Genomic DNA, 27,116 nt, shown 5'->3' on the forward strand with positions numbered 1-27,116 from the left:
CCATTCGTCCTGGAATATGTTTTTTTTTAATGCTTAAAGTGAAACAGTAAAAACCCTCTATCTCTTTAAATAACATGCCTCTCATGTGTGTTCACCCACTATGGACGAGAGCAATTTTTACATTTCTGCTATGGACCTATTTTTTTGAGAGTAGCTTTGTCATTACTAGACATGTGTGTTTCGTAACTAATCGATTTTTGGACGAAAGTGTGATTTTGATGTTCACAAATCTTCTAATGGACATAATAATGAATGTCAACAAATCCAAAGAAAGTTATAGCAAAATTAACAAATGCATTTGTTTCATTCAGATGGTGTCACATGGCGTGATAGTAGTTCAGGCCCATGGGGAAATAAATTACATTTTTGAATTAGTTTTATAATTTTGATTTTTAATAGTCACAGTCAGTCAGTTCCGTTCACAGTCTAATGCAATTCTTAGGTTTGAAAAATTAAAATTTTGCAATATTTATTCTGTTGTGTCCGAAAATATCAAATAGTTTTCATATATGAATAACGAATCCACCCTAAATATCAAAACTGAAAACTAATATATGGCAATCACTTGAAAAAAATGCTACTTTTTTGAATCCACATGAACCAGCGAATATACGAAACAAATGCCAAAGATATAAAACAAATTCCAAAAATGAATCGGTGTGAACGTAACGAATATGACAGAACTGAATTCTTCATTTAATGACTACATCAGAAAGGAAACAAAAATTTCTGACAAAATACATATATTGTTTTTTTAAGGACAATCAAGCCTTTCTTTTAATAATATTGTCTTGCAACAATGATTTTATTTTCACAATCCTTAGACAATAAAACACAACAAAACTAAACAAAACATAATTTTTTTTTTTAGCAGTGTTAGTTTACAAATACATAGTGTTACTGCACACAAAATACGCTAATTAAGTGTTCTTGCATGGCAAGACCACTTATTGTTATCTCACATATATATACTTATTATTATAGCCAAATTTACCACCCTAACTCCTCCCACAGTTTTTACACTACATAGACAGTAATATACCGAAACGTGCAGATTGTTCCCGATTGGTGCGCTATTACTTTGTGGAACGTTTCGCCGAATGGTTCACAAAATATCAGTGTTTTTGTGGTGAAATTGGTCTCATAGGAATGAATGGCAGAATGTTCAAAACTAGAGTGGGAGCTGACAAAACCTTTTCACAGTTACTCCAGCCACTCCAGCCACACAACAGTTACTCAAGCCACTCCACGCAGTTACTCCGCCCATTCCAGTTGTAGACTACTGGTGGAGGCAAGAACACTTCACACAATTTCCCCAGAAATTGTAGCTTTTCTATTTTTTTCTGTAATTTGTGTCTTGTCTAAAATGACACAAATGGTACATAGTATTGCAACATTTTTACAAATGAAATAACATTTTTTTTTCAACTTTGCACTCTTTTAAATGGGAAATGTGTAAATATTCAGTATGTTAAATGCATAAAAATAATAACAAACAAAACAAACATTTTTGAATATTATTAGTTAATAAAATAGAAACAAACCAAAAATCAGAAGGAATATAATACTAGTAAACTAAGAGTTGAGAATGGGTTAAACAGAGGATAATTTTATTTAAAAAAAAGAAAAAGAAAAAAAAGAAGCCTAAGTTCATCCCTTTGGTCTGCAGATGAATGAACAGAAGAATACAAAAGTAACAATATGTTACTTTGTATCTTGGTATAGTTGGGTCTGGAGCAGTGTTGTTTATAAACACTGATTCTGACTGCTTTTTTGGCAGCTATAGCTTCTGACGTCTTCTCTAAGTATATTATAATGGCGGCTTTGATCAATCACAGCCAACAATTACAGTATACTAAGGCAGCCAGAAGCAGGGCAGAGAGCCTTGATGTGCTACACATGTCCTGTGTACCATGACGAATATTTTTGGGGTGTGTGTTGCATGTCCAAAGTCTGTGACAAAGTCTGTGAAAAATAAAAAACACACAGACCCAATTTTATGGAATAGGTTTTATGGGGGATCTCCATGCAAAATAAATGCTTGAGGTCCCTCTAAAAATCCATACCAGACCCTCGACCTCACATTACAGCCTCTCTGGCAAGATAAGTGGAGGAGCTTGCACCCATTATTCTTGGATCATATCAGGCCACATGCCCTCAGCATGGGGTTTTCCTGTGGCAAAGTACCTTGTCCCCATGTTGATGAGGGTTGTGAAGGTCTGCAGGTTGAGGGCATATCTTAATCTGGAATTCCCTTTTAATAATAGGGGCCCCAAGATACCTTACCCCTATGTGACTGAGTAACGGGTACAATGTACCCCTACTCATTCTCAAAAAAAAAAGATGTAACCTAGAAAAAAAGACACCCAAAAGTTTGACAAGTGCTTTATCAGAAACATTTAAAGCCCCCCAAAAATGTCCTTTGTAAATCCATTGTCAATCATGATGCCCGCCACCTGTTGATCTCAATTGTATCCAGGGACATATTTACAAGGTGTTTGCCTAGGGCTGCACTTTTCAGGGGGGGCGGTGCCACCACCCCCCCTTTCCCACAGAAGTGACACTTAGGACAGGGACTGCTGTCATGTGTCTTGCCTGTGTCCATGTCCCACTTCGATCAGGCCCACAAAGGCACTGCTGGAGGAGGGGTAGATAGGGTGTCCATCTGGTGTCTTCATTTCCCGGGTGGATCGTGATTTGGGCGGGATGACATGCTGCCCCTCTCATCTGGCCACACCCCTAGGCAGGGGCGGACTGACAACTCATGGGGCCCCCGGGAAATAGGGGATCATGGGGCCCCTGTGTCCTTGCCCACACTTAAAGCACACCCAAAAAAACCTATAAAAAGGTACTAGGGGCATTTCATGGGGCTCCCTACTGACCCCAGGCCCTCGGGCAGTGCCCGAGTGCTCGAATAGTCAGTCCACCCCTGCCCCCAGGATCACTGGGCAGCCTATGGCAGTCTGCTCCTCCCTCTGCAAGCTCTGCCTCTTCGCCAGTGATTGGCTGACGGATCTCTAACTCAGGGAAAGCACATTGGCAGAGAGGAGGAGCCGAGTAGCAGCACAAGGATCGAGGAAGCTGATTGAAGTGAGGGAGCAGCCAGAGCCGGTGAAGAGGAGGAGAGCGGTGGAGAAGGAAGACAGCTGATAGGTAAGGTAATTGTCTGTGCCGTGCAGCCGGGATCTGGGCAGAGCAGATGATGCTGCTGCAGCCAGCTATGCTGGCTGTGGGTGGGAGAGGGAGGGAGCCGGGGCTGGAGCAGGGGTTAGCACAGCAATGTAAGCATCATTGGTGTCAGTGGGAGTAATAGTACCCCATTAGTGTCAGTGTGGGAGGAATAGTGTCACATCATTGGTTTCACTGACACCAATGATGGGGCACTATTCCTTCCACTGACACCAATGATGGGGCACTATTCCTCCCACACTGACACTAATGATAGGGCACTATTTCTCCCACTGACACCAATGATGGGGCACTATTCCTTCCACTGACACCAATGATGGGGCACTATTCCTCCCACACTGACACTAATGATAGGGCACTATTTCTCCCACTGACACCAATGATGGGGCACTATTCCTCCCACACTGAAACTAATGATGGGGCACTATTCCTCCCACTGACAGCAATGATGGGGCACTATTCCTTCCACTGACACCAATGATGGGGCACTATTCCTCCCACACTGACACCAATGATGGGACACTATTCCTCCCTCTGACACTAACGATGGGGCACTATTCCTCCCATTGACACCAATAATGAAGCACTATTCCTCCCACTGACACCAGTGATGGGGCACTATTCCTCCCACTGACACCAGTGATGGGGCACTATTCTTCCACTGACACCAATGATGGGGCACTATTCCTCCAAATGACACCAATAATGGAATAAAATAAGAGGTGGGGCTCTAATTGGAAGAGGTGGAGCCTAAAGAGGGGTGGATCTTAAACAGGAAGGGATGGGGAAAATTAGATGCGGGGAGTGCCCAATTTTAGTCTTCCTTAGGGCAGCACAAAACCAAATACACCACTGATTGTATCACTAGTCGATTGACAGCTTCCCCAAGCTATCATCAGCTATGTAAAGAGAGGGTTGGAGATAGTGGTGATGTCATTGTTTGGTTCGGGCCTTTTATTGCTGACTCTCTGCTGTATTTACTGTTGGGTGAGCTCCCCTGCCAGGTTGTCGTACTGTTTGCAAGTTCTTCAATACATTCATTATTGCACTCCGGTCTTTTGTGTGTTTACTGCTGCCCCACCACGATGCACCTAACAAACGTGCTTTAATAATTTAAGATTCAAACAATGCATTTAACTAGTGTATTCTCATAAAGAGCAGTTTGATCTCACTGGTTTAACTGGATAATAGCAATGATGAACAATGCCTACTGTGGAAAAACTGTGAAGAAACTGGCTAAATTTTAGGACTATTGTTTTTATTTTGGCGGTTTAGAAGTGATTTCAAATTATTTTACAGTCCAATATGTTACACATTAAATATTAGCACTGGCAATGCATGTTTAAGGTGGTTCTAAGCAATGTAGCATATAAATGTTATCATGTTAAAGTCTTGAGTCTGGCTGTAGTGTGTCCTTCATCTTCTGTATTTGTAGAAGCAATTTCATCTTTCATCTTGCCCTGACTAACCAGAAGTCATATAATCAGAGGTCCAGCAAAGCTTGGAATAAGATGTTAACTTACAAACAATCTTTCGGGGAAGCTTATAAAGCATACCAGTTATTTCAGACACAGATATCCAGTATGCTTGGTTTCCAAAGCCCCTTCTCTGTTCTACCAATTAAAGCCCAGTATCTGATATCTGTTCTTTAGGGTAAATTCATGTTCTCAATCTGTTATGTGAAGAAAGCAAAACTAGTTAGCTACATGGTGTTCATGTAACATCTGTGTAACATCATGTAAGTGTTCGTTCAAAAATGCAGGGCATTCGATGTAGATGAACAGGACATCTTCCAGCTGTACACGGTTGCTACGGAAGCAGGAGGTGCTTGCTTGTAACCCAACTCTGACATCATCTGGCCTTGACATTACCTGGCCGAATCCCCAGCCATGTAAGTGTAATGTAAGTAATGAACGGAGATTGGAGAGGTGAGAGGGTCACTTTTAATATCAATCTAATTAAAATTCAAACTACCATACTTTCCTTTTTTAACTCATTAGCTTAAATAATCATTGTAGGTATAGTGCAAATAAATCTAAGCATCTGATCATTCCCCAGTATTTTAGTTTGACTCATACTAATGGAAATGTAAATAGATTTTCACATATTATTGATTTAGAGCTAATTAACATTTTGCACTGAATTTTTGTTTAAGTTCTGGGAGTTTAATATTTTTAAGCATTAGTAATCATATTTTACATTAGAGTGTGCCTAAAGCCAATATGTTTTTTGTTGTGGAAAGAGTGGTGAAGAGTTAGAACCCTTGTCAGGTTCTCATCAACACCTGTGTTCACGTTAGGGAGAATTATTTTTTTAATTGTCCTGGTGACCACCGTCACAAGGGTAAAAAAAGTGAGGGGCAATCCAAAATGCAAATCCAAAATGAGTTGTCATCAGAAAAGGAAAAAAGGAAAAATATCAAATGGAAGACTTATTCTGATAACAAAATGGGAGGAAATTCCCATCTCTTTGAAGACCTTTACTTGCACTTCTTATTGTGACTGTAGGTTAGGAAGCATGGGAAATACCCTGTGAGATGTAAGCGACAGAAAGTGACTGGTTCAGTATGCAATCCTATATAAAATTTTTAAAAAGATTTGACTATAGATACAAAGCTAAATTAAAAAGGTGGTTAGGTGAAAAAATACAGCTGTTCAAAAGTCGATTTTCCCTTTTCCCAAATCCCATTGCTCCCAGATGTACATGTTTACATTCTTTGGGCAAACAAGTATGGTCTCATAGGGTGTTTCATTTGTCATTGGATGTCTGAAGACATCTGGATACCAGCTAATACTTTACAAACATGTAAATCTTACTTATGGCAATTAATACAACAAAATAAAATATGTATATGATATTTTTTTGTGTTAAAACATTATGGGGTTTATTTACTAAAACTGGTTCACTCAGAATCTTGTGCACTGCATAGAAAGCAATCAGCTTCCAGGTTTTATTGCTAAAGCTTAATTGAACAAGCTGATGCTAGAAGCTGATTGGCTCACATGCACAGGTACACAAGATTCTGAGTAAACCAGCTTTAGTAAATAAACACATATGTGTCTATTTTTGGAGACTTTTGTTCATACCATCAATGCTGTCCATAACTATGAAGAGGTTACTTCCAGCAGGTTGCATGCCATTAAATAGAATCAAAAGCATTGTGGTTTCAGGAGCTTTATACAATTATGATCTTTGGTAATTTTCTAGATACTCTTTTTGCTATCAACATTAATTGAATTAAAGATGGAAAAGTGAAATATCTAGATTTACCATCTATGCTGCAGGATTTGGAAAAGGATTTGCCAAGACAAACATATTACATATAACTGGGATATTGTTTAGCACATGCAATATCCAACTGGTGCTATAATGAATGCAAGAGTGTGAAAATTTGCCATTAAGACATTCAGTGTAAACTTTTGCAATGTAAATGAGAACAAAATTCAAAACCGTAACTTTTTTCATAGCATACAAAGTCAACATCTTTAAAGGTGACCTGATATTATGATCTGAAATTGTAATCTGTATCTCTCTTGCCATTTCCATAATTGGAATTTGATGAAAGTGTCCAAGTCCTTCATTCTAAGAAAGTCAGCTTCAGTGGCTCAAATTAATTTGTATTTCATTTTCACAATTGTTTTTATCAATATTATGTCCTAAAACCATGCAATGTCATTCTGCATGTAATACAGACAACACATTCAGAAGAGGCATTTGCAGCAGAATAGTAATTTTTTTTCAGCCTCTTGCATAATCTGGACACTGAGTACATTTCTTAAGTCATTTTTTATAAATGCTTCAGTTTCATCTGACTTAACCAATATGAATTTTTTAACAAGTGAGAGCATTAACTTTTATTTCTAATGCAAATATCTGGATACAATTGAATTTTGAAATGTAGATCTAAAGAAAAAATCCCATGGTGCTGAAGACTCATTTCCTGAATCATGGTTATAAAATGTGTAGAAACTGTCCCTGAGACAGTGGTAAGATTACCATTATTTCAAAGTAATAGCTATAATAGCTACTTGGCAGTTTGACATTGGCTACCAAGCCAAGGTTAGGTAGACTAAGAAAGATTGCAGCCACAACTGCCAGCAGAATTGTTTGGGATACAAAGAGCAGCCTCTTCAGATTGCCTGTGGGTTTTTCTTTGAATCCTAAAAAAAATCTTCTGGCAGTTGTGGATGCAATCTTTCTTGGTCTACCTGACCTTGGCTTGGTATCAAAGAGATCCTCAAATTTTCCATTTCCTAATTAGTGATTGAACAGTACTGACTGGCATATTCAGGGCTTGGGATACCTTTTTATATCCTTTTCCATCTTTATAAAAGTCTATTACCTTGTTACACAGGTCTTTTGACAGTGCTTTTCTGCTCCCCATGGCTCAGTATCTAGTGTGCTCAGTGCATCCACATGAGAGCTAACAACCCCACTGACTATTTTTACAAAGTCACTAATTGCAATTTAAAAAGCCACAGATGTGGGAAATTAACCTTTAATTGCCATTTTGTGTGTCTGTACCAAGGCCAAACATTCCAGGGTATGTAAACTTTTTATCATGGCCATTTCGGTGATTTCTGTTATCATTATAATTTAAAAAGGAGCCAGCCAACTATGTGATAATAAGTGTCTTCATATGATCACTATCCCATGCTGCTAGGTTAATTGGCTCCTGTCTAAATTGTTTCTAGTATGTATGTGTATCTATGAATGTAAGTTAGGGACCTTGAGATTTAGGGACTGATGTGAATGTACAAAATATATGTAAAGCGCTGCGTAAATTGAAGGCGGTATACAAGTACCTGAAATAAATAAATAAATATCCCTTTTATGATTTCTGCCAGAGTATGCAAATTTTGAGCGCAACTGTATTGTTTGTATTTCTGTTGATGATAGGGGAACAATAAATAGTCAATGACCCTACAATGAAAACCCTACTTTTCAATGAGTTTTATACATGTTGCAGATTCCTACTCAGAAAAAAATCTGCACATGATACTAGTGTTGCGGTGTGAATAGGGCACATAAAGAACAATTGATTTCCTTGTGCCTTTGCAGAATGCATGCAGAAAAACTGAGGTCTCTGCTCTACGATGCAAACGAGCCCTTAAACTAATTTTAGGATAGCCTTAAAAACATTTTTAAACATGGCTGAACCACAGAATGAATAGGAGATTGTTCAAGTTGTGATTAAGGATATATACACCTTAAAATGTATTTAGATGTGGTGGATGCGTTAGTTTTGGCAAGTACAGACAATATCTGTTGATGATGCCAGAAATGCTATGTTATTGTCACTTCTTGCGAGCTGAACAGAAATAATTTTTTTTTTTTTTATATTTTTTGTTACTTATTTTATCCCCCATGTAACGGAGATGAACAAAGGCTGACATAATTGTAACCGAGTTTGGGTGGCAGTCACGGTTTCTCCATAAATATAATGGAGGAATGAGCGTAGCCACCCAAGGACAGGGAGATTGTCACTCACCGGTTTAGTTGGAAAAAAAATGAAACAAGAAAAATTAATGCAACCAACTCTTCATGAGACTGTTAAGCTGCAATATATTAAAGATTGTGTCAATGCAAAATTTTAAAAATATACGCAGTACATTTCTGCCATACATGCACATTTTCCCATGTTTTATCCCTTTAAATACAATAAAAAATACTTGATTTGCCAGACAAGTATTTTGCTCTTAAATCCTCTTGTGTGATGACAATGCACAGCATTTTTGTGAAATGATTGGTGTCAGCACTGCCCAGGGGCGGACTGACAACTCATGGGGCCCCCGGGCAATAGTGGATCATGGGGCCCCTGTATCCTTGCCCAAACTCATAAAAGCCTATGAAAAAGGTACCAGGGGCATCTCATGGGGCCCCCTACTGACCCCGGGCCCTCGGGCAGTGCCCGAGTTTCCAGATGGTCAGTCCGCCCCTGGCACTGCCCCATGTCTTTTGCTAAACTGCTCAACCACTACTACTCTCAGATTTTTAAAACACAAAGAATAATTATTCTGTAGTCCAAGATAAGAACTTGGAGGGCTCTTTGAGATAACATAGGAAGTGTTGACGGGACAGCTTTGAATTTTTGACCAGTTCAAAGAGTTTTTTGTTTGCACTTATGAAACAGATATAACAAAATGCTTCCAATGATATATAAACCAGCCAAAAAATGAGCATATAAGAGAATATTATTAAGGTTTTCATACACTTTACATTTTTGGGTGGGATTTAGCTAAATTTTTAAGTATTCTTGAATGGACCGTGTATAAGTATGATCTGTACACAGCGCCTAAACACAAAGATCTGGAACAGCTCGCTCCTGTCAGATGCTTTTTTTTTGTTTATTGATGTCTAGAATGTTGTCAGCTTTTCTTCTCTGCGTGCAAAGCTGTCAGGGCATGCAATAATTGCTGGACTAATGTACTTTTCTTTGAAGTTTTATAACCTTGTCTTTCATTTACATCTAACAGGGTGGCCTAAGTACACAGGCTTTTGTTCGCATTGATATAGAAGATATAAATGACAATGCACCTGTGTTTGAGACAACAAATTATGCAGCAAGCATCAGCAGCCACACTCAAGTGGGCACAGAGGTTGTTAATGTGTTAGCCGAGGACAGAGATGGAGGAATATTTGGAGAAGTACTTTATGAAATCATACCTGGGGAGAAAACACCACTGTTTACTATTGACTCGTCTACAGGTAATGGTGTCTCTGTTTAACTACCACTGTTTCTCCCCATACAGGGCTTATCCAATAAAGCAATGACAACAGGAACTAACCCATAGCAACCAATAAAATTACATTTTAGTGATAAATTAAACCAGAATACAGTTTGCTTGTTACTGCAATTTTATAAATATTTACTTTGTTTTATTGAATAAGCCTGTGTCCACATGACACTATTTCTTCTTTTGAGATTTTCAGAAGTCATGACTCATTGTACTATATGTAGTAACATCAAAAACTTCTAACAAAAAAGAAAAAAAACAGTGCAGTGCAACAGGATTGGTGCACCAGTGCTGTGTGCTTCCAAACCGAATTGGCTCCTAGGAGGAGGAGCTTGTCTAGCACACTGTCCGCTGGACACTGCAATAATTTTGCAAACCAGTGCTCTCCGTTTACATGCTGCTTTTAATGAATAAAGCCTACAGTGTCCCTCAGAGTGTCCTCTGCATGGCACGGCAAAGAACACTCTGAGATTGGTGGAGAGGTCATTCATATGACTTTGACAGACCAGGTGACCTTTTCTTTAGTGTATTTTATGTCTCACATTCATTGAATAGATCTTTGTGACTAAACACATGTCATTGCTGTGTTTTCTAAATAAGTGGGTTTTTTTAAGGCAACAATATGGCCATAGTACTGTTTTATAACTTTATCTGGTTCCAAACAGCACTAAACATACACAGATGAACTGTTACAAAAATACAGTGTCATACTGAATTTCATTTTCATAATATACATTAAAAAAATATGAATAGATTTTTAAGATGCTTTGTTATACCAGTTTCAGTCTGTTCTTTTATGTATTTATACTGTTTAGAGAGACTTGTTTATTTTGTATGTACTATCATATGACACAAAGCTGCTCAATGGAGAAAACAGTATGCAAAGAAGACAACACCAAAGAAGAGGTCAATACAAATAAACAGCCCTATCTGATTATATAAATATATGACAGGAAAGCAAAAGAGGAAGCTAGGAAGACAAAAAAAAGCTCAGTGTTTAGTAGTAGACATTTCCGTAAGGCATGTGTTTGCCAACAAATTAAAGGCAAGTTAAAATGGAAAACCCCTTTAGAGATGTAATTAACCAATATCAGACTTCAGGTCTATATCCCAGACAAATCATCCCACATGGAGAGGTAATCTTAATGTTATATTGTCTAATCATATGAATGAGCAGATGAGTAAACGCAAGAATGGATCCATGCCCAGGATCTTAACAATACCATCACTGGATTTTCATAATTTAAGCCTCACTCTTCATTTTCATGTTTCCAGGTTTCTTGATAACTATCCTAGATATTGTCCAGATCCAGTGTTGATGTAATTATGGTTCATATCATAAACCTATAGTGTAATGCTACACCACAAGTGTATGGCTTCTTCAGGACTTCTGAGTGGAATACAGTTGTGTCCAAAATTATTCAACCCCCACTGAAATTGAGTGTTTTGGCCAGTTTGACATTGCTTTTGATCATTCAGTCATCTTGCTTACATTTACATTAAAGAGGCACTTGTAGGTCAGACAAATATAACATAACAGTTATAATGAAATAACCACAAATGTCTTTTCTGTGCTCACAGCATTATCAGTTTTATTCAACCCCCAAGTGACATTCAATCTTAGTACTTAGTACAGCATCCTTTTACAGTTATAACAGCTTTTAAACGTGAAGCATAGCTTGACACAAGTGTCTTGCAGCGATCTACGGGTATCTTCGCCCATTCTTCATGGGCAAAGGCCTCCAGTTCAGTCACATTCTTAGGCTTGCGCACTGCAACTGCTTTCTTTAAGTCCCACCAGAGGTTCTCAATCGGATTTAAGTCTGGTGACTGCGATGGCCACTCCAAAATGTTCCAGCCTTTCCTCTGCAACCATGCTCTAGTGGACTTGGAGGTATGCTTGGGATCATTGTCCTGTTGAAAGGTCCAACGTCTCCCAAGCCTCAGGTGTGTGACGGACTGCATCACGTTTCCATCCAATATCTCCTGGTACTGAAGAGAATTCATGGTACCTTGCACACGCTGAAGCTTCCCTGTACCTGCAGAAGCAAAACAGCCCCAAAGCATGATTGACCCTCCACCATGCTTCACAGTAGGCAAGGTGTTCTTTTCATCATAGGCCTTGTTCTTCCTCCTCCAAACATAGCGTTGATCCATGGGCCCAAACAGTTCTAATTTTGTTTCATCAGTCCACAGAACACTATCCCACAACTTTTGTGGTTTGTCCACATGGCTTTTGGCATACTGCAGTCGACTCTTCTTATTCTTTGGAGACAGCAAGGGGGTACGCCTGGGAGTTCTGGCACGGAGGCCTTCATTACGCAGTGTGCGTCTTATTGTCTGGGCTGAAACTTCTGTACCCACATCTGACAAATCTTTTCTCAGTTCCTCAGCAGTCACACGGGGACTTCTCTCCACTCTACGCTTCAGGTAGCGCACAGCAGTCGAAGTCAGCATCTTCTTTCTGCCACGACCAGGTAGCGTTTCAACAGTGCCCTTTGCCTTGAATTTGCGAATGATGCTTCCTAAGGTGTCTCTTGGTATGTTTAACATCTTTGCAATCTTCTTATAGCCATTGCCCTTCCTGTGAAGAGAAATCACCTCTTCTCTTGTCTTCCTGGACCATTCTCTTGCCTTCACCATGTTTGTAACCACACCAGTAAATGTCTAGAAGGAGCTGAGTATCACAGTCATTTTAAAGCTGCCTAATTGGTGCTTATTATGCTTGATTGCTGCTCGGTGACATCCACAGGTGTTTTCAATACCTGATGGAAAGCACCTGTATGAACCTCTGTTCTTCAGAGTGGTAGTCTTTAAGGGGTTGAATAATTGTGGCAATGAAGAAACCACATAAGAACCATTTACTACTGTATTACATAAACAATTGATGTCATTTTAGTTGCATTTGGGTAGTTACAACGTCCTTGTAGGATTTGATTCTGAATACAATTCCAAATGTACACTATAGTCCCTAAACCCCTTTACAGCATTGGGGGTTGAATAATTTTGGACACAACTGTATGTCTGGGATTTTGTTAGAGAAATACACAGCACAAGATATTTAACCCAGAAATGTAACCTATTGGTATGTCCTCTCTATTAGTCATGAATATATCGGCATTCATAACTTGACATAATATATCCTGTATGGCATTAATGGAAGCAGAGAAGCATGAATGTATGTGTAGTGCAGTTCACTGGCATAGTCTCATGAACCTTTGCATTTATCTACCAGATTTTTATTTCAGTAATAACAAATCACAGTCACTCTTTTATCTGTTAAATTACCTTGCAGTTTTTATAGAAGAATATATCTGACCCGCTTCCACAGATACTAACGAAAACCTATTTTCCAGCTGTCTGCATGACAGAAAACCTAGTGATGACATATGCTGGTGTTTTTAAATATAGCCTTACATCAGCAATGCCCTATGTTTGAAAAACTCCATATTACAGTGTCTTGCAAATAGGGGCCAGACAGGGTGTCCATTAAAATTATTAGGAAAATCATTTATTGCAATATATACAACTCCATACACCCCAGTACAAACTGCTCCATACACCAATATTTGCAGTACCATGCATCCAAAATTATACGTATATCTCACTATGCACACTGAAACACATAGCACACCATTCACAAAACACAATGCAATACACACAACATCAGGCACCCCAATATCCACTGCACCATGCACACTGATTCCAAGTGCACCAAAAAAGCAATACACACTGCACCATACTCCCCAATATACACAGCTTTACTCACCCCAATGCACACCACACCATACACCACAATACACATTGCACTGTGCATCCTGATAAACATTGCACAATGCAACCCATAACACATAATACAATGCACAATAATTCACACAACACCATGCACCCCAAAACACACTACACTATACACGCTAATGTACATAGCATCATGCACACTAATACAAACAATACATATACCTATGACATGTAATATCCACCTTAAAGCTCCCATACTTAGCTCAGCAGACTGCAGGTAGATATTTAGCTCAGTGGCCTTTATTTTCCCAGTGCTTCTCATTGAGGGGAGTTTCACCCAGCTTCCTTGCATCACTTACTTCCCTACTAAACTTTATCTTTCAGCAGAACCAAGTGCTGCAATTCTGTGAACTCTAGCCCTTGGAACTGCTGTTGAGTTGTAAGAGGTTAGGTGACCCACCCCATAACACTTCAGCCACACACAAAGGAATGAGGTCCGTGGTGATAAACAAGTTTGAACTTATCAACATGACCCAATTCCAGCCATCACAAATCCCCCCTTTTCCCAAGTGTTGTAACAAAGCCTCCCATACAGGGGGTGATAAAGTAACCTGTGTTAAAAGTGGATACATGTTTCACATTAAACTTAGCAATCACATGGCTGAGCCCTATCTCCTCTTCAGGCACATGCCCCCTCATGACTACCGCATAGCCTATGAAGGTAGAGTCACAGGGAGCAACATGAACTGAACTTTGGGCCACAGGTATTCCTAGATGGCTAAGCCCTATCACAAAAGGTTCATAGCCAGTTCTGTTACACTTGTACTTATGTCATCCCTGACCCCATAATCCTTCCCTGAGAAATGCCACTGGTGGAAATCATGTTAAAGGATATGTTATGCTGTCTGATGACCAACTGGGTGAAAACAATACCATTGTTATGTGCAGTAGACAATCTAACAACTCCTCTCCCCAGAGACAAAAGTTCCTACTGTTGGTTATATTCAATTTAAACCTGTAAAGAATGTGTATTAAAGGTGTTAAAGGATATGTCCTGCTGTCTGTAACCCCCTTGTTTCTAAAACACCTAGTTTGACAATACTCTCATGCCCACCTGACCTGACCAAGGTTGCTGGACAACTAGAGATATCTCTTTATTTGCCATACTCAATTCAATTTATATGCAATTTAAACCTGTAAAGAATGTGTATTAAAACTGTTAAAGGATATGTCCTGCTGTCTGTAACCCCCTTGTTTTTAAAACACCTAGTTTGACAATACTCTCATGCCCACCTGACCTGACCAAGGTTGCCGGACAACTAGAGATATCTCTTTACTTGCACACTGGAATGGACCACCATCGTTTACCATGAAAGATTAACAGATTGTAGACCCCAATCAGCCATTCACTAAATTTGTAGTTTCTCATGTGACCAACTGGGTGAAAATAATGCCATCATGTGCAGTAGACAATCTGACAGCCTTCTCCCCCAACAGAGGCAAAAGTGCCTACTCTTGTTTATATTCTACTGAAACCTGTAAAGAGCAGGTAAGTAGGTTCACTTCTCAGATACTGTATTTTACCAATACTGTATCCAGTGGCCTAATTTATATGAACAGTGTCTGGTGTATCCATAGTTATAAAAAAAACTTTCTTTTTAACCAATCTGAGAAAAGGAAAAGTTTGCCTTTAACTGACTGTTATCTTCAATAGAGGCAACTTTTTTTGCACTTCATTTTATACGTCACTTACTTGAAGAAACTAAGCAATGAAAAGAAAACAAAAAGAAGCCATGGGTTGTCAGGCCTGCAGATAATCAAAGACACACTCAAAGAGGGCATTAAAAGGTTCTCAACCTCAAATCAAAACCATGCCATTGTGTTCAAAGTATTTTCACACAGTACAAGACATTTTAAATATAATGAGAAGGTATTGTGGGAGTTAAAGGAGGCTTTGTGCCCCTAACAGAGACTTCTCTTCATCCACTCCCCTCTAAAATCAGTCAGTTATGTGGCAGCTCACACTGCTGCTCTGAAACGTATGACATTCATGGTCCATTCATGTGTGCACATTTATTTCTCTAGTTTTATTAGACTGAACACTATACCCCCTGGATGTTCCTGAACTTCTTCTTCAGGTCAGGGTAGCAAAAGTTGTGCGTGAACAATCATGTCTTCTTCACTTAGGAGTGCCTGTGTGATGTTTTATAGATAACATGCATACTAAACCTGTTATGAATGTATAGTTCTTAGTAAAATGTACAGCAGTACCTATATACTGTATACTGTAAGTTATAACAGAAATTGCTACTGACATCTTTGACATTTGCAGCTTTGTGGATAGCAACCAAACCCTAACAAAAAGCTAGCAACCCTAAAGCTGAACTCCAGGCATACAGCTAAACACCCATAAAAAAATTTATGAAATAATATATTGTATTTTTGTCCATCCAGACAATTACAGCTCTGGTACATAGCACAGCCCTTGTATTAGGGCATGAGACTTGATTTTCCTCTGCTGCAGTTCAATATCACATGGCCTTGTCCATGCACATTGACCGGAAATTAAAAGCAGAAGCAGCATACTGGTGAGCTTATCTCTCAGCTACTTTGCTATTTCCTCCAGTCAGCATGCTCATTAAACTGACGCACAACTGGTTGGCTCTTTGTGCTGTTTTTCCCTCCCCCTGTCTGGATTCTAATAATACAGGAAATTTAATAATCTGAAAAGAGGTAAAAATCAAGTAATTGTGCCACTAAATACATTTAATGATGTTTTTATAAATAAATAGCTGCATTCATTTGTGCAATATGCATCTGACTGGATATCATTCAAAGGAAAAGCTGCACACAGATGATGTGTTCACAGGCAAAACTATAATCAGCTGATACTCTTCAGCACATGGTATGCCCCCCCACCCCCCGGGATCACTGCTCTAACATGTTTCACCCAATGGGCTTAATCATGGATTACATCTGACTGGTGTTCAGCATTAAATTCCTTTACATATGCCAAGTGAAGTGACCAGCCTCAGATAATACACAGAGATAAAATAAACCCTTTTTCATAAGTTGTACTTGTTTATCAACGGCCCTCTCTTCTAAAACATACAGATAAAATGATTTTTCACAGCAGCATAAAGCAGGGGGCAAGGATCTGATGTGCACACACACACTGCAGAACTAGAGCACGGCTTTCCTGTAATCTGACAGCTTAATGGAAGAAAGGGACACGCTCCCCTCCACACAGCACACAGGAAACATGCACAACAGAGGCTATCAATCACAGGCTGTGTGCTGGAGGGTCCTCCCCTATCCCCCTCTATCTCTTGGAGTCAGGAAAACCTTTTATCAGTGATTCATGCAGATAGCAGAGGAACTAGACAGCAGAGAGAAATTACACCCAGTGCTCTGGATTAAGGCAAGTAAACACTATAGGAAGATGTGGTTGTTTCATGTCACTTTAAGTGTACATTGTTATATATACCTCCAACCTTATATTGTGAGAGCCATAGCAGCCATGAGAATCCATTGCAATTACTTGGCTCTTTACCCAGAATCATTGAGCCTTTGGACATCTGTGTAGGATGGGCGTAACTGATAGAAATTAGATTGTTTACCAATCCAGCTGTTTTTGTCTGTATATGATGATGATCATCATTGTTTCTGGGCAATCTTAGCCTATTGCAAGCTAAAATGAATAGATATATGTGTCATTTTTGTTAAAGCGGAGTTCCACAAAGAGAGGAAGCTGTGCTTATTTGCCTCCCCCTCCACTGCCATATTTGGCACTTTTTGATGGGGAGGGGGGAGCGGGTACCTGTCAAAACCACTTCCGGCTCAGTTTGCCTTGGCGATGTGAGCCAGAAGTTCACCCCTCTCCTTCCTCCCACAGTCTTCTGGGAACCTTCACAGGTCCCATAAGACTGCCAGACCAATCAGAATGTGCAGCGCAACTCACACATGTGTAGTGGGCACCCGGCTGTGAAGCCACAAGCTGTCACATCATGTTGCCCACAGTTGTGATGCCAGTGCCGTGGAGAGAAGAGGCAGAGAAGGGATGGCACGGGTGAGCACATCGCTGGACCTTGGGACAGACAAGTGTGTGTTTATTAAAGGTCAGCAGCTAAACACAAAACTGACTGGGCAGCCTAATAATATAGGCTCTGGTCAACAAGCTTCAGGATAAAAGGTTGAGTTTTTTGCCCATGGCAGTCAGTCAGAATTATTGTTGATTTTTTTTTCTCTGTACAACGAAAGGTGAAAGCTGATTGGTGGCTATTGGCAACAGCTCTCAGGCTATATGCTGTCTACCTTTTTTCCAGTTTGATGGAATCCCCACTTCCGGCTTCAAATGAACTTCTTCAAGGACAAACAAACAAATGAGAGCGGACAAGAGTCAGAAACCTCTGTGCTGTCACCTTGCCCCCTCTCAGGATATTGAAAGGTTACAGCTGAAAACATTCACCTAAATGTGAATTAGTGAAAAGAAATAGATTTCTCCCTCTGCATTGTTATTGTTGGCCTATAAGCTGACCCTTCAGTATCAAACAAGATCACCAGGTCACTGATCATAGATGACTTTAAACAAGTTTTCAGATTGCCAGTGCTACTCATTTTTGTGCCCCTTATCAAAATAGTACAACATGTGTCTATCTGACTGTGATGTTTATTTAGCTTTCACAATCAGAGTCTTATTTATTTTTAAGGGTCAGTCTGTCCCTGGTATGTAAACCATAGATGGAGTTTGGTAAAATGAATCAATCCATGCTGTCTTATATTTTCAGCAGTGGGATCCCCCTACCATCATTTCTGAAGTGTTCCTGTCCATCCAAGTTTCTTCATCAACTCTTCTGGGAGTTAGATGCTTGGACTCTCACATTCAAAAATGCTGCATATTTATTTTGCTGTAGATATTGTAGACACACCTATATATGTTGATTTTAAGCTGATAGTGGGGTACAGAAAAAACAATGTGAACTAATACACATGGGGTGTTTCACCATCTCCCCTGTTGACCAAGGCTACACAAAACACTTGTATTTGTCTAATTACTTCCATAAGCTTCTAGTTCTCTGACCTAAAAAAACAGCATTTTTTGTACTTCTGGGAGTGTTTATCTGCTATACCTGCCTCCTCTCACATCACTCCCAACTGCCAACCCCTATGTCACCACTACCAATTGCCTGGCTGAACCACTGAGTGCAAAGAGGGACCAATGGATTGACATGCCTGCAAGTGTCCATTTAAGAAGAAACTACATCTAGAGATTTCTCTAAAATGCAGCAGTGTTCAGTGTCACGGAAAGCAGAATCAGTAAATATTAATTTTCTTTTTTTCAGGAACAACGTTTATTTTGACTTTGGTGATGGGGTCATTTTAAATCTGATCTTGCATGAAAATTTAAAGTCCATCTAATTCCTGACCCCTCACTCCCTCACATTACAAGAAAAAAAGAAAAATACTTGTCTTGCAGCACACTCATAAGGGCCATGGTGACATTACTTGATCTTCTTGTGGGATCCCAGAAAAGAAGACAATCTGGAATCCTTAGCTTTCTAAAGATCACACAAGAAAGATCAGTAATATTTGTAGTTTAGAATTGTTTTTCTCCTAAAGTTTGATTTGTTAAAATGTATTTAAATTGCATTTTTGTTTTGGAGGTAGGGGTTCTAGCAATTAAATGGGCTTTGCTTTTTCATACAAGTCAGCTTTAATTAACTTAGGTAACATTAAAAAATATATATATTTCAAAGGATAAGTTCACCTTTCACCAAAAATAATATATGTACATTTTTTGCAGTTAAAAAAATAAGCATTTATTATTTTTATGTGTATGGAGCCTTTAAAGCATTGCATCAGCGATCAGCAGATCACTGATGCCATGCAGGTCTCATGCACACTCTCAGTGTATCTGCTTGGTCGTACATCCCGTGTGGGCAAGGTGATACTTCCAGACAGGAAGACCCAATGAACTACCACAGTGCTTACAGCACTGTGGTAGTTCATTGAGGACTACAAGTCGACGATTGCTAAGGCTGTCGGGACTTGTAATCCATGAATTCACAAAACACTGTGAATGAATGATACACCCATGTAGGCGGAGCTCTGCACGGCCATGCTGTTTTTGAAAACTGACAGCTAGTACAGGAAACTTCTCCCTGTACTTCTATCACAGGGAGTGGTGGTGGTGGGTGTCAGCGGACGGCGGCTGCAGGATCAGGAACATGTTCCACCCTAAAAATGAACTTATCGTGTAAATTTGATTTAAAGTGTATTTTTTAGTTTTGGATGGTTAGATTCCCTGTTTTTTTTCCTGATTGTGTCACTGTTATAGACAGGAATTTTGTCAGGCTGGAACTTGGTGGAACTGGCTCAGGCCCTCTGCTCTCTCACCACTGTCTCTTGTAAGTCCAGATTCTATGTTTACAAGTGACAGCTTGTCTTCAATGGCTCCCACTGATCTGATCTCCTTAGCAGCTCCCACTGAGTGCAGGATGGAGACAAGGGAGATGCAGGTGCCTGGGGTACACTGTAGATGCCAATTTCCCCAATGGATGATCTCCCTACAAGTGGGATAGGTAGAGCCACTTCAAGTTTGTGGGGACCGGCTGGGTTCTTCATCTTAATACAGCAACAAAAGGAAGACATGTGGAAGATGTTAGAGCTGTTAAGGAGGGGGGGGGGCGGTGGAGGGGGAGGGTTGCATGCAGTGGTCAGAGCTGAAGAGGGGTGAAAATCAGATGTGGATTGGAGATGCAGAGGTAAGCAGCTGTGGAAGAAGGCTGAACTCTGCACGCTGTGTGTAGCACACGCCTGAACCCTGCACTATATACATAGTGCACCCCTGACCCCTGCACGTAGTGCACCTATGAACTATGCACTATGTACATAGCGCACCCCTGAACTCTGCATTTGGTATGTATTGCACTACTAGTATTGAATGCCCCTGTAAGACCCTCCCTTTGTTGGTGAATTTGACCACACCCACTAATTGATGCAGTTTAGAGAGGGTGTGTGTTTAGGGGGGGTGTTGTTCTTTTTGGAGGGCCAGTCATGGTTGAATTCCTGCACCTATTTTCTGAGAAAAAAAAAGCCCTGGTTATAGAGATTTACCCTCTCCTGTTGTCAATGTTAGCGCTGTCACTGGGACTAATAGTGAGGGAAATCAAAACTACAGTAATAAATTGAAAATGTTTTCTGTTTCAATGTTTTTATTAAAATTCTTTGGAGGTTATAACAAGCCAAGAGTTACCCACACAGGGGCGACATCAAGCAGATTCATGTGATAGAATATGTACACAAATGAGTACCAAAACAATGAACCATTACCAGGGCCAGAAAGGGCCCAGTAAAAAATCAGATAACACAAACAACACCACATCGTCCCCTAGAGGATAGCAGTCCTTAATAGTAAACTTCATAACAGGAAGGAAGTGGAGAGAGAAGAAATAAGGAAGGCAAAGAGAATAGAAAGGTAGAAAAATGAAGGAGAAGCCCCAGGAAGGGGCAAGTGCCATGGACATGGGACCTGTACGAGCTAGGATTAAAGTCAATCATAACTAGTCAGGGGCAGGGATGGAAATAGCTTATCTACGGTTCTCAGACTTTCAAAAAGTTTACATGTGAATCTTTCAATATGCTAGACATCTGCTCAAAGCGGTCATTTGGGCTTTTACCCCCCTGGAAAGCAACAGACAAAGTCTTCAAGGCATGGGCAATAGTTCGCTTAGCTGAAATAAAAAGATACAAGGTCAATTTCTGCTGAAGTGCAAAAAGACCCTGGACCAGAAGCTGATCAGACGTGGGCATGACCAAGGGAAAATGTTTTAATGGAGACACTTTCTCTATATAATAGGAAAACAGAAATAATCAAAGACAAGTACATTTACTGAAGAATGATGACATTGTACTCACCATGAGTCTACAGAGAATGTATCATCTTGCAGCTCTCTGTGGCCAACAACAGGGCTGTGAGTGGAAAGCCTCACTAGCAAGTATCAGGGTAACTATGGCAAAAGTCATGCCATAGTTACCCTGTTGCCCAGAATTGAGATTCCTTCTAAGCAGCAAGAATGCAGTGTTCTCTTCTCATTCACAGCCCTGCCACTGGCCATGGAGGGCTGCAGGCTCATGATAAGTGCAAATGCTGCAATCTCATTGTGAGTTCAGTTTTATCATTCTTCAATAAAATGTACCTGTTTGAATGCAAGTTGCTACAGTAGCTGGATATAATACAGGTCTATGCATCTACAAACCATTGATATTGCCAGCAGCATCTGCACTGGATAATATGGACAGCTACTGAAGGTGGGAATTTTGTGAATAGTTGTACACTACTGAAAGTGATTTTCTTGGTGAATGAATACAAATTGCTGGAATCATGACATAGCTCTTACATTCAACATAGTACATTTTCGAAGCAGCGAGAACACTTCAGTGAGAAGTTTTGCAGCTGCTTGTATGATATATCCCTGACCATGCTCCAGCAGCTCCAAAGACCATGATTAGGTTTGATATACTGTATTTATCTTCAGCATTTGCTCCTCCTTCTTGGTTCCTTTCCTAAATGAATATCCCAATCAAAAAAAAAAAAAACTGGGTCAACAAACATGTAGGTATCGTTCATGGTATGCTTACAATTTGTGGAGTAAAATGTTTTTTCTTTGTGCTATGCACAGAAGCTTGCAGGATAGGTCACCTTGAAAAATTGTTAAATTGCAAAAGCAAAATATGGAGCACAAAACACAGATACACTTTGCATATCTTAGAACAAATCCAGTAAGGTTTTACTAGCTCTAAATGAGTGGATCATTTTGCCTAGAATAATGTTAATATAAATAGACACGTATCCCGAGTAAAATGACACATTATAAACATGTATATACACAATATTGGTTTCCATGGAGAGCTGCACCAGATTTTGCACTCTATAACGCCCATTGTCACTTTCCCATTCCCATAAAGTGACAGTGGTTCTTGATAGCACACCTCCCTACGCAAGGTATGCTCACTGATTCATGCTCTTTTGCTATTTGTTGCCACTGTTACAGTAATTACACAGGGGTGAGTAGAGGGATACATTTCCACACATCCAATATGTGCCATGGCCGCAGGATACAGGACAGCTAGAGGCAGCACATCACACCCAAACTTCAGGCTTCTGGCTAACAATAAGTAATTCCTGGGTATAATGAAAGGCCCCGGATTACTTCCCTGCTAGGTTGTCCTTGCCCCTGCAGTCTGTCCATTTGTTACTTGTGGAATCATGTACTGTATGCTTAGTATGCATGTATTTTTGGTCCATAGCCTAGAACTGAACTGCCATATAGAATAAGGTGACAATTTTCTTTCTAGACATTATTACTTAATTTGCTGATGCTCAATAGGCAAGATGTCTCCTTCAGGCTCTATACCTTTAGCCTCAGTGTATCTGTCATGGCTATGATGTCTGCTTTTGTTAGTGTGATACTGATGCAAGCCATTGAGATGGACTAGATTGGATAAGCACTAGAAAGTTGGCATAGGAAAACAGGACATACATGTATAGTAATTCCAGTCCTGTTTGGTTAATTGACCAATTATGCATGCTAGGGAGAGTAGCAATATCTGGTCCCATATACCAGCAATAGCTGACTGGTCACCATTTCCAGAAGGAATATTAAAAATGCATAAAGCTGGTGTCAGGAGTGTCTAGCACTCCTGTTCCATCACAGCTGCTGGTCTCATTCCAACATCCTAGTTTTGGCTGAGATAAATTCTCTCTGTCTGTCTGTCCACCTGCAAGGTGATTGATGTGGCCAGTTTCTGGGTGGAGCAAACCTAATTTAAGCCAGCCAAGCCTGCAGTCTCCTGCTTGTGATATTGCATTTGTAACACGTGCTGCAAGCTCCCTGTTTGGCTGCCAGTTCAGATTCCCTCATTGACAATCGCAGATCGGATATCGATTACTCTCTGACTGACTATTCTGAACCTTGCCTGCCTTGTACCTGGACTGTCATTGAACTACTCTGCCTGTCTGCCAACTGCAAGTACGTTTTCTGTGCTCAGAATTGTCACCTGCCCCGGCAAAGTAGCCAGGCTTTATAGCATTGTGTATAGGTCCTGGGGCAACCAAGTACCAGTAGACTTGCTGCCTTATGGGAAAGGGGGCTGCTATAGGTGAACACAGAAGTCAGCTATATATTTTATCTTAACACGTAAATAATGAAGCACATTTTATTAAAGGGACAGAAAGTTCATATTTGTCTCATAAAAATGTCACTCATCTATTAGCAGGTGTCATAGAAACATTTTCTTCTTATAAATGATGAAGTCCAACAAATCAATGACAAAAGAGGAAATTGAGCTGGGCTCTATAAAAGTAAGAATCTTAAAAAAATACCAGTCCAAGAAGTCCAATGCTGTCATTCATTAGTTGTTTCTAGGACAGCAATAGTCCAGTTCCTAGGACCCAAAGTCTGCAGCGTTGTCTTTGGTTGCCATCTTGCATTCAGGGGGACAGCTGTGACTTCCTGATCAGTCATAGCCAGCCCCCTTCTGTGCATGTGTGAGATGGGCCAACTGCAGAAGTCTGTCCTGATTTCTGCTTTGATGTGTGCCATGATCCCAGGAGGCTACAGGTGTGTGTGTGGGGGGGGCTTGGAATGGGCAGACCCAGTGCAATGTGCAATGTCATACTCACCTAGGAGAGGAATAAGGGAGCAAGCATCTTCTGGAAAAGGCACTTGCTACCCCCCTTCCTACCCAGAAAAGTTCAGATGTGTAAAAGAAAGAGGGAAGATAAAATAGGGAAAAAAGTTGAGAGAAGGTCCTTTTTAAATATCTGTGATGTCTCACACCTATGTATGTGTGGTCATATTGACAATGTAAATATATTGGTAACTTTTGTAGAATCAGTATTGTAAATACAGTAATTGTGCAATACAATTCATACAAGGCAGTTTATTTGTACCATTTTCATTTTCATGTTGGCATTCTGTATCATTTTATGAAATAAGATTTTTTTTTCATTTATTGTTGTTTTTCAAACACACATGAAATTAAACATTGCTATTTTAAAACCATTAATATTATATACAACATGTGGTTTTTATTAATGTAGCCAATAAGAATTATCCATTATTGTCAAAAGCTATCCCTAACATCTACAAGAATACTTCATAGAAAATATCCTCCTGTTTTGCCAGAACAGTATATGGGAGTAAGTAAGAGCTTTACACCAGATGTTCTTACCATAATAAGCTTCATAGATTTCTAACATCCTTCTTTTATTGTGCTTGTCCTAAAGAGATATTCCCCAGATATAATGTACCAGTTCTCTGTAGTAACATGTAAGTCACTAAGCAAGGCATAAACATATACACAGTTTAATGCACTGACTTTTATCTATATTGGCTCTGAACACCAATAAGGATCCTATTTACAAAGACATAAGAAGGAAAGACAAAATCCTTTACAAAAGTAGAAAACCTTTTCACAGCCATTCAGATTTTATGTTTAAAAGTCCAACTACTGGTATTTTTTTCAAATAGTCCCATACAGTGATGAAAAATAAAAAGCAGCTCTGACATATCCTCTCCAGCACTTGTCCTGCAGTAATTAGGCTGGTGACTAGATGCAGTTGTTCAGGTTGAATGCCTCCAAGGATCATTCCATTCAAAAGACTTAGAATAAACTTTGGGTGTATGGATGTCATAGACACATCCGCTATGGGATTGTCACCACAGACCCTTGCCCTTGCAGTGTAATGATGCACAGAAGGACATAGATGACATTATGACAACAGCACTTTCTCCATCATCTAAGGTCGTCCAACACTGGGTGAAGATGTGAATAAGAAGAGGACCAGCTCGTAATGTAACCTATTCTCCCATACTCCTCCCCCAGTGCTTTCCGCTGCCCCTCCATGGCCATGAGAGCACTGAGGAGAAGGAAGGTGGAGGGGAGCCTGGAATTGGGCTTTGATCTCTGTCAAAGTAAAACAATGAATCTGTTCATTACTGGCAAGTGCTTCTCCTATGTGCTCCAGTTTTTTTAAAGTAGCCCCAATGTATGTTTTGCCCTGGATTTTGAAGAAGGCCTTTTTGGAATCTTTTGGGCCACCTGGATTTGTAGCTATAATCTTTGTCACTGTAACCTTATAAAACTTAAGGTCTCCGCTCATGATCCTGTAGGTCCGTCTGGTGATTTCTGCAGTGGGTGCAGGCTAGTCAGTTGTCCGTCTAACTCTTCACATCTGGTTATGCGTAGAGAACGGTCCCAAACACTGCGCACCTAGCAAAGCCATTTGTAAACAGGTGAAAGCAGCCTCAGACAGCTTTATCCACATTTTTAAATTTCACCTTAGGCTTGTGTAAAACATTAATCATAGTGGCAATAAAAAAAACTAAAAAAAAACCTAAAAACAGCTTTGTTTCTGTAAATGTATTTATGCCTATCTATGATGTATGAGGTAAAATAATACAATGTAAAATAATGACAATGTATTGTGTATGTATGCTTCAAAAAACTCTTTGTTCACAGAATACTTGGTGGTCTGTTAATGGCCAAGGTGGGTGAGAAACGACATTAGTTCTTCTGTGCATGAGAACAGCAGCTCTCAGATCCACAGCAGGCCAGAAGTGCATTGGGAGCTGTACTATCTGGAGTAAAGAAAGTAGTTATTTTAGATGATAGAGAAGCGATCCAGCCATAGCATGCATCTCATGAGAACTAACATTTCAATACATACTGGAAATTAGAAAAAAAAAGCATTGTGCTCAATGTTACTATCCACCACCTAAAATTAATTCTGTAAAAGATTATATAAAAATTTACTCTACAGAGGGGAAACAGGAGATTCAACAACAGTGTCATAACCAATGTTAATTTTACCAAATGAATAGTGGGTGATGCCAATTCAATAAAGTTATTGCTTAGTAAAATGTGATCATCCTATAGCTAGAGCTGCCTAATTTCACAGTTTCTAATATTATTATTTCTATGGACATTTTTTTGAGTTAATAACTATTTTATCTAAAAATCAGTGATTGCTATTAAGTTTGGTATAAGCTGATAGAATCTCATCATGTCTAAAGTATCAATAATAGACAGCCTGCCTAATAGGAAACAACTTTTTCTGATTTCTCTTTTGAGAATTCATAGTGCTCTGGAAATCCTTTATCGTTTATTTAATTGGTAAAGCAAATATATCAATAGAAAATCATAAAAATAGTTCAGAAATATATAAACATATAACACATTTCAAATAAAATCTACCCAAACAATTATAGTATCACATTAAAGCAGAGCTCCACCTAAAAGGGGAAGTTCCTCTTTAAAGACTGGTCCCCCACTTCCCATTAAGGATTGGTACCTATGGGGAGAGGGTACCCAAAATTGACTGGTACCCACTCCCACTTCCGCTGCGATCGCCTAGAAGTTGTCCTCCTACCATCCCTCCCTGTAATC

General features: G+C 39.7%; 1 protein-coding gene across 1 annotated transcript in view; it reads left to right on the forward strand.

Annotated features, from left to right (window-relative positions):
* The window catches only part of DCHS2 (dachsous cadherin-related 2), a 378,130-nt gene that overhangs the window by 223,224 nt on the left and 127,790 nt on the right, over nt 1-27,116 (forward strand). The window contains exon 3 of the mRNA XM_089670433.1: nt 9,666-9,897. Within this exon, the coding sequence (XP_089526559.1) occupies nt 9,666-9,897 (232 nt within the window). The remainder of the gene's footprint in view (nt 1-9,665; nt 9,898-27,116) is intronic.

Source organism: Staurois parvus, unplaced genomic scaffold (genome assembly GCF_062004578.1).
Source record: "Staurois parvus isolate SC_StPar_1 unplaced genomic scaffold, SC_StPar_1.0 ptg000090l, whole genome shotgun sequence".
Classification (NCBI taxonomy): domain Eukaryota; kingdom Metazoa; phylum Chordata; class Amphibia; order Anura; family Ranidae; genus Staurois; species Staurois parvus.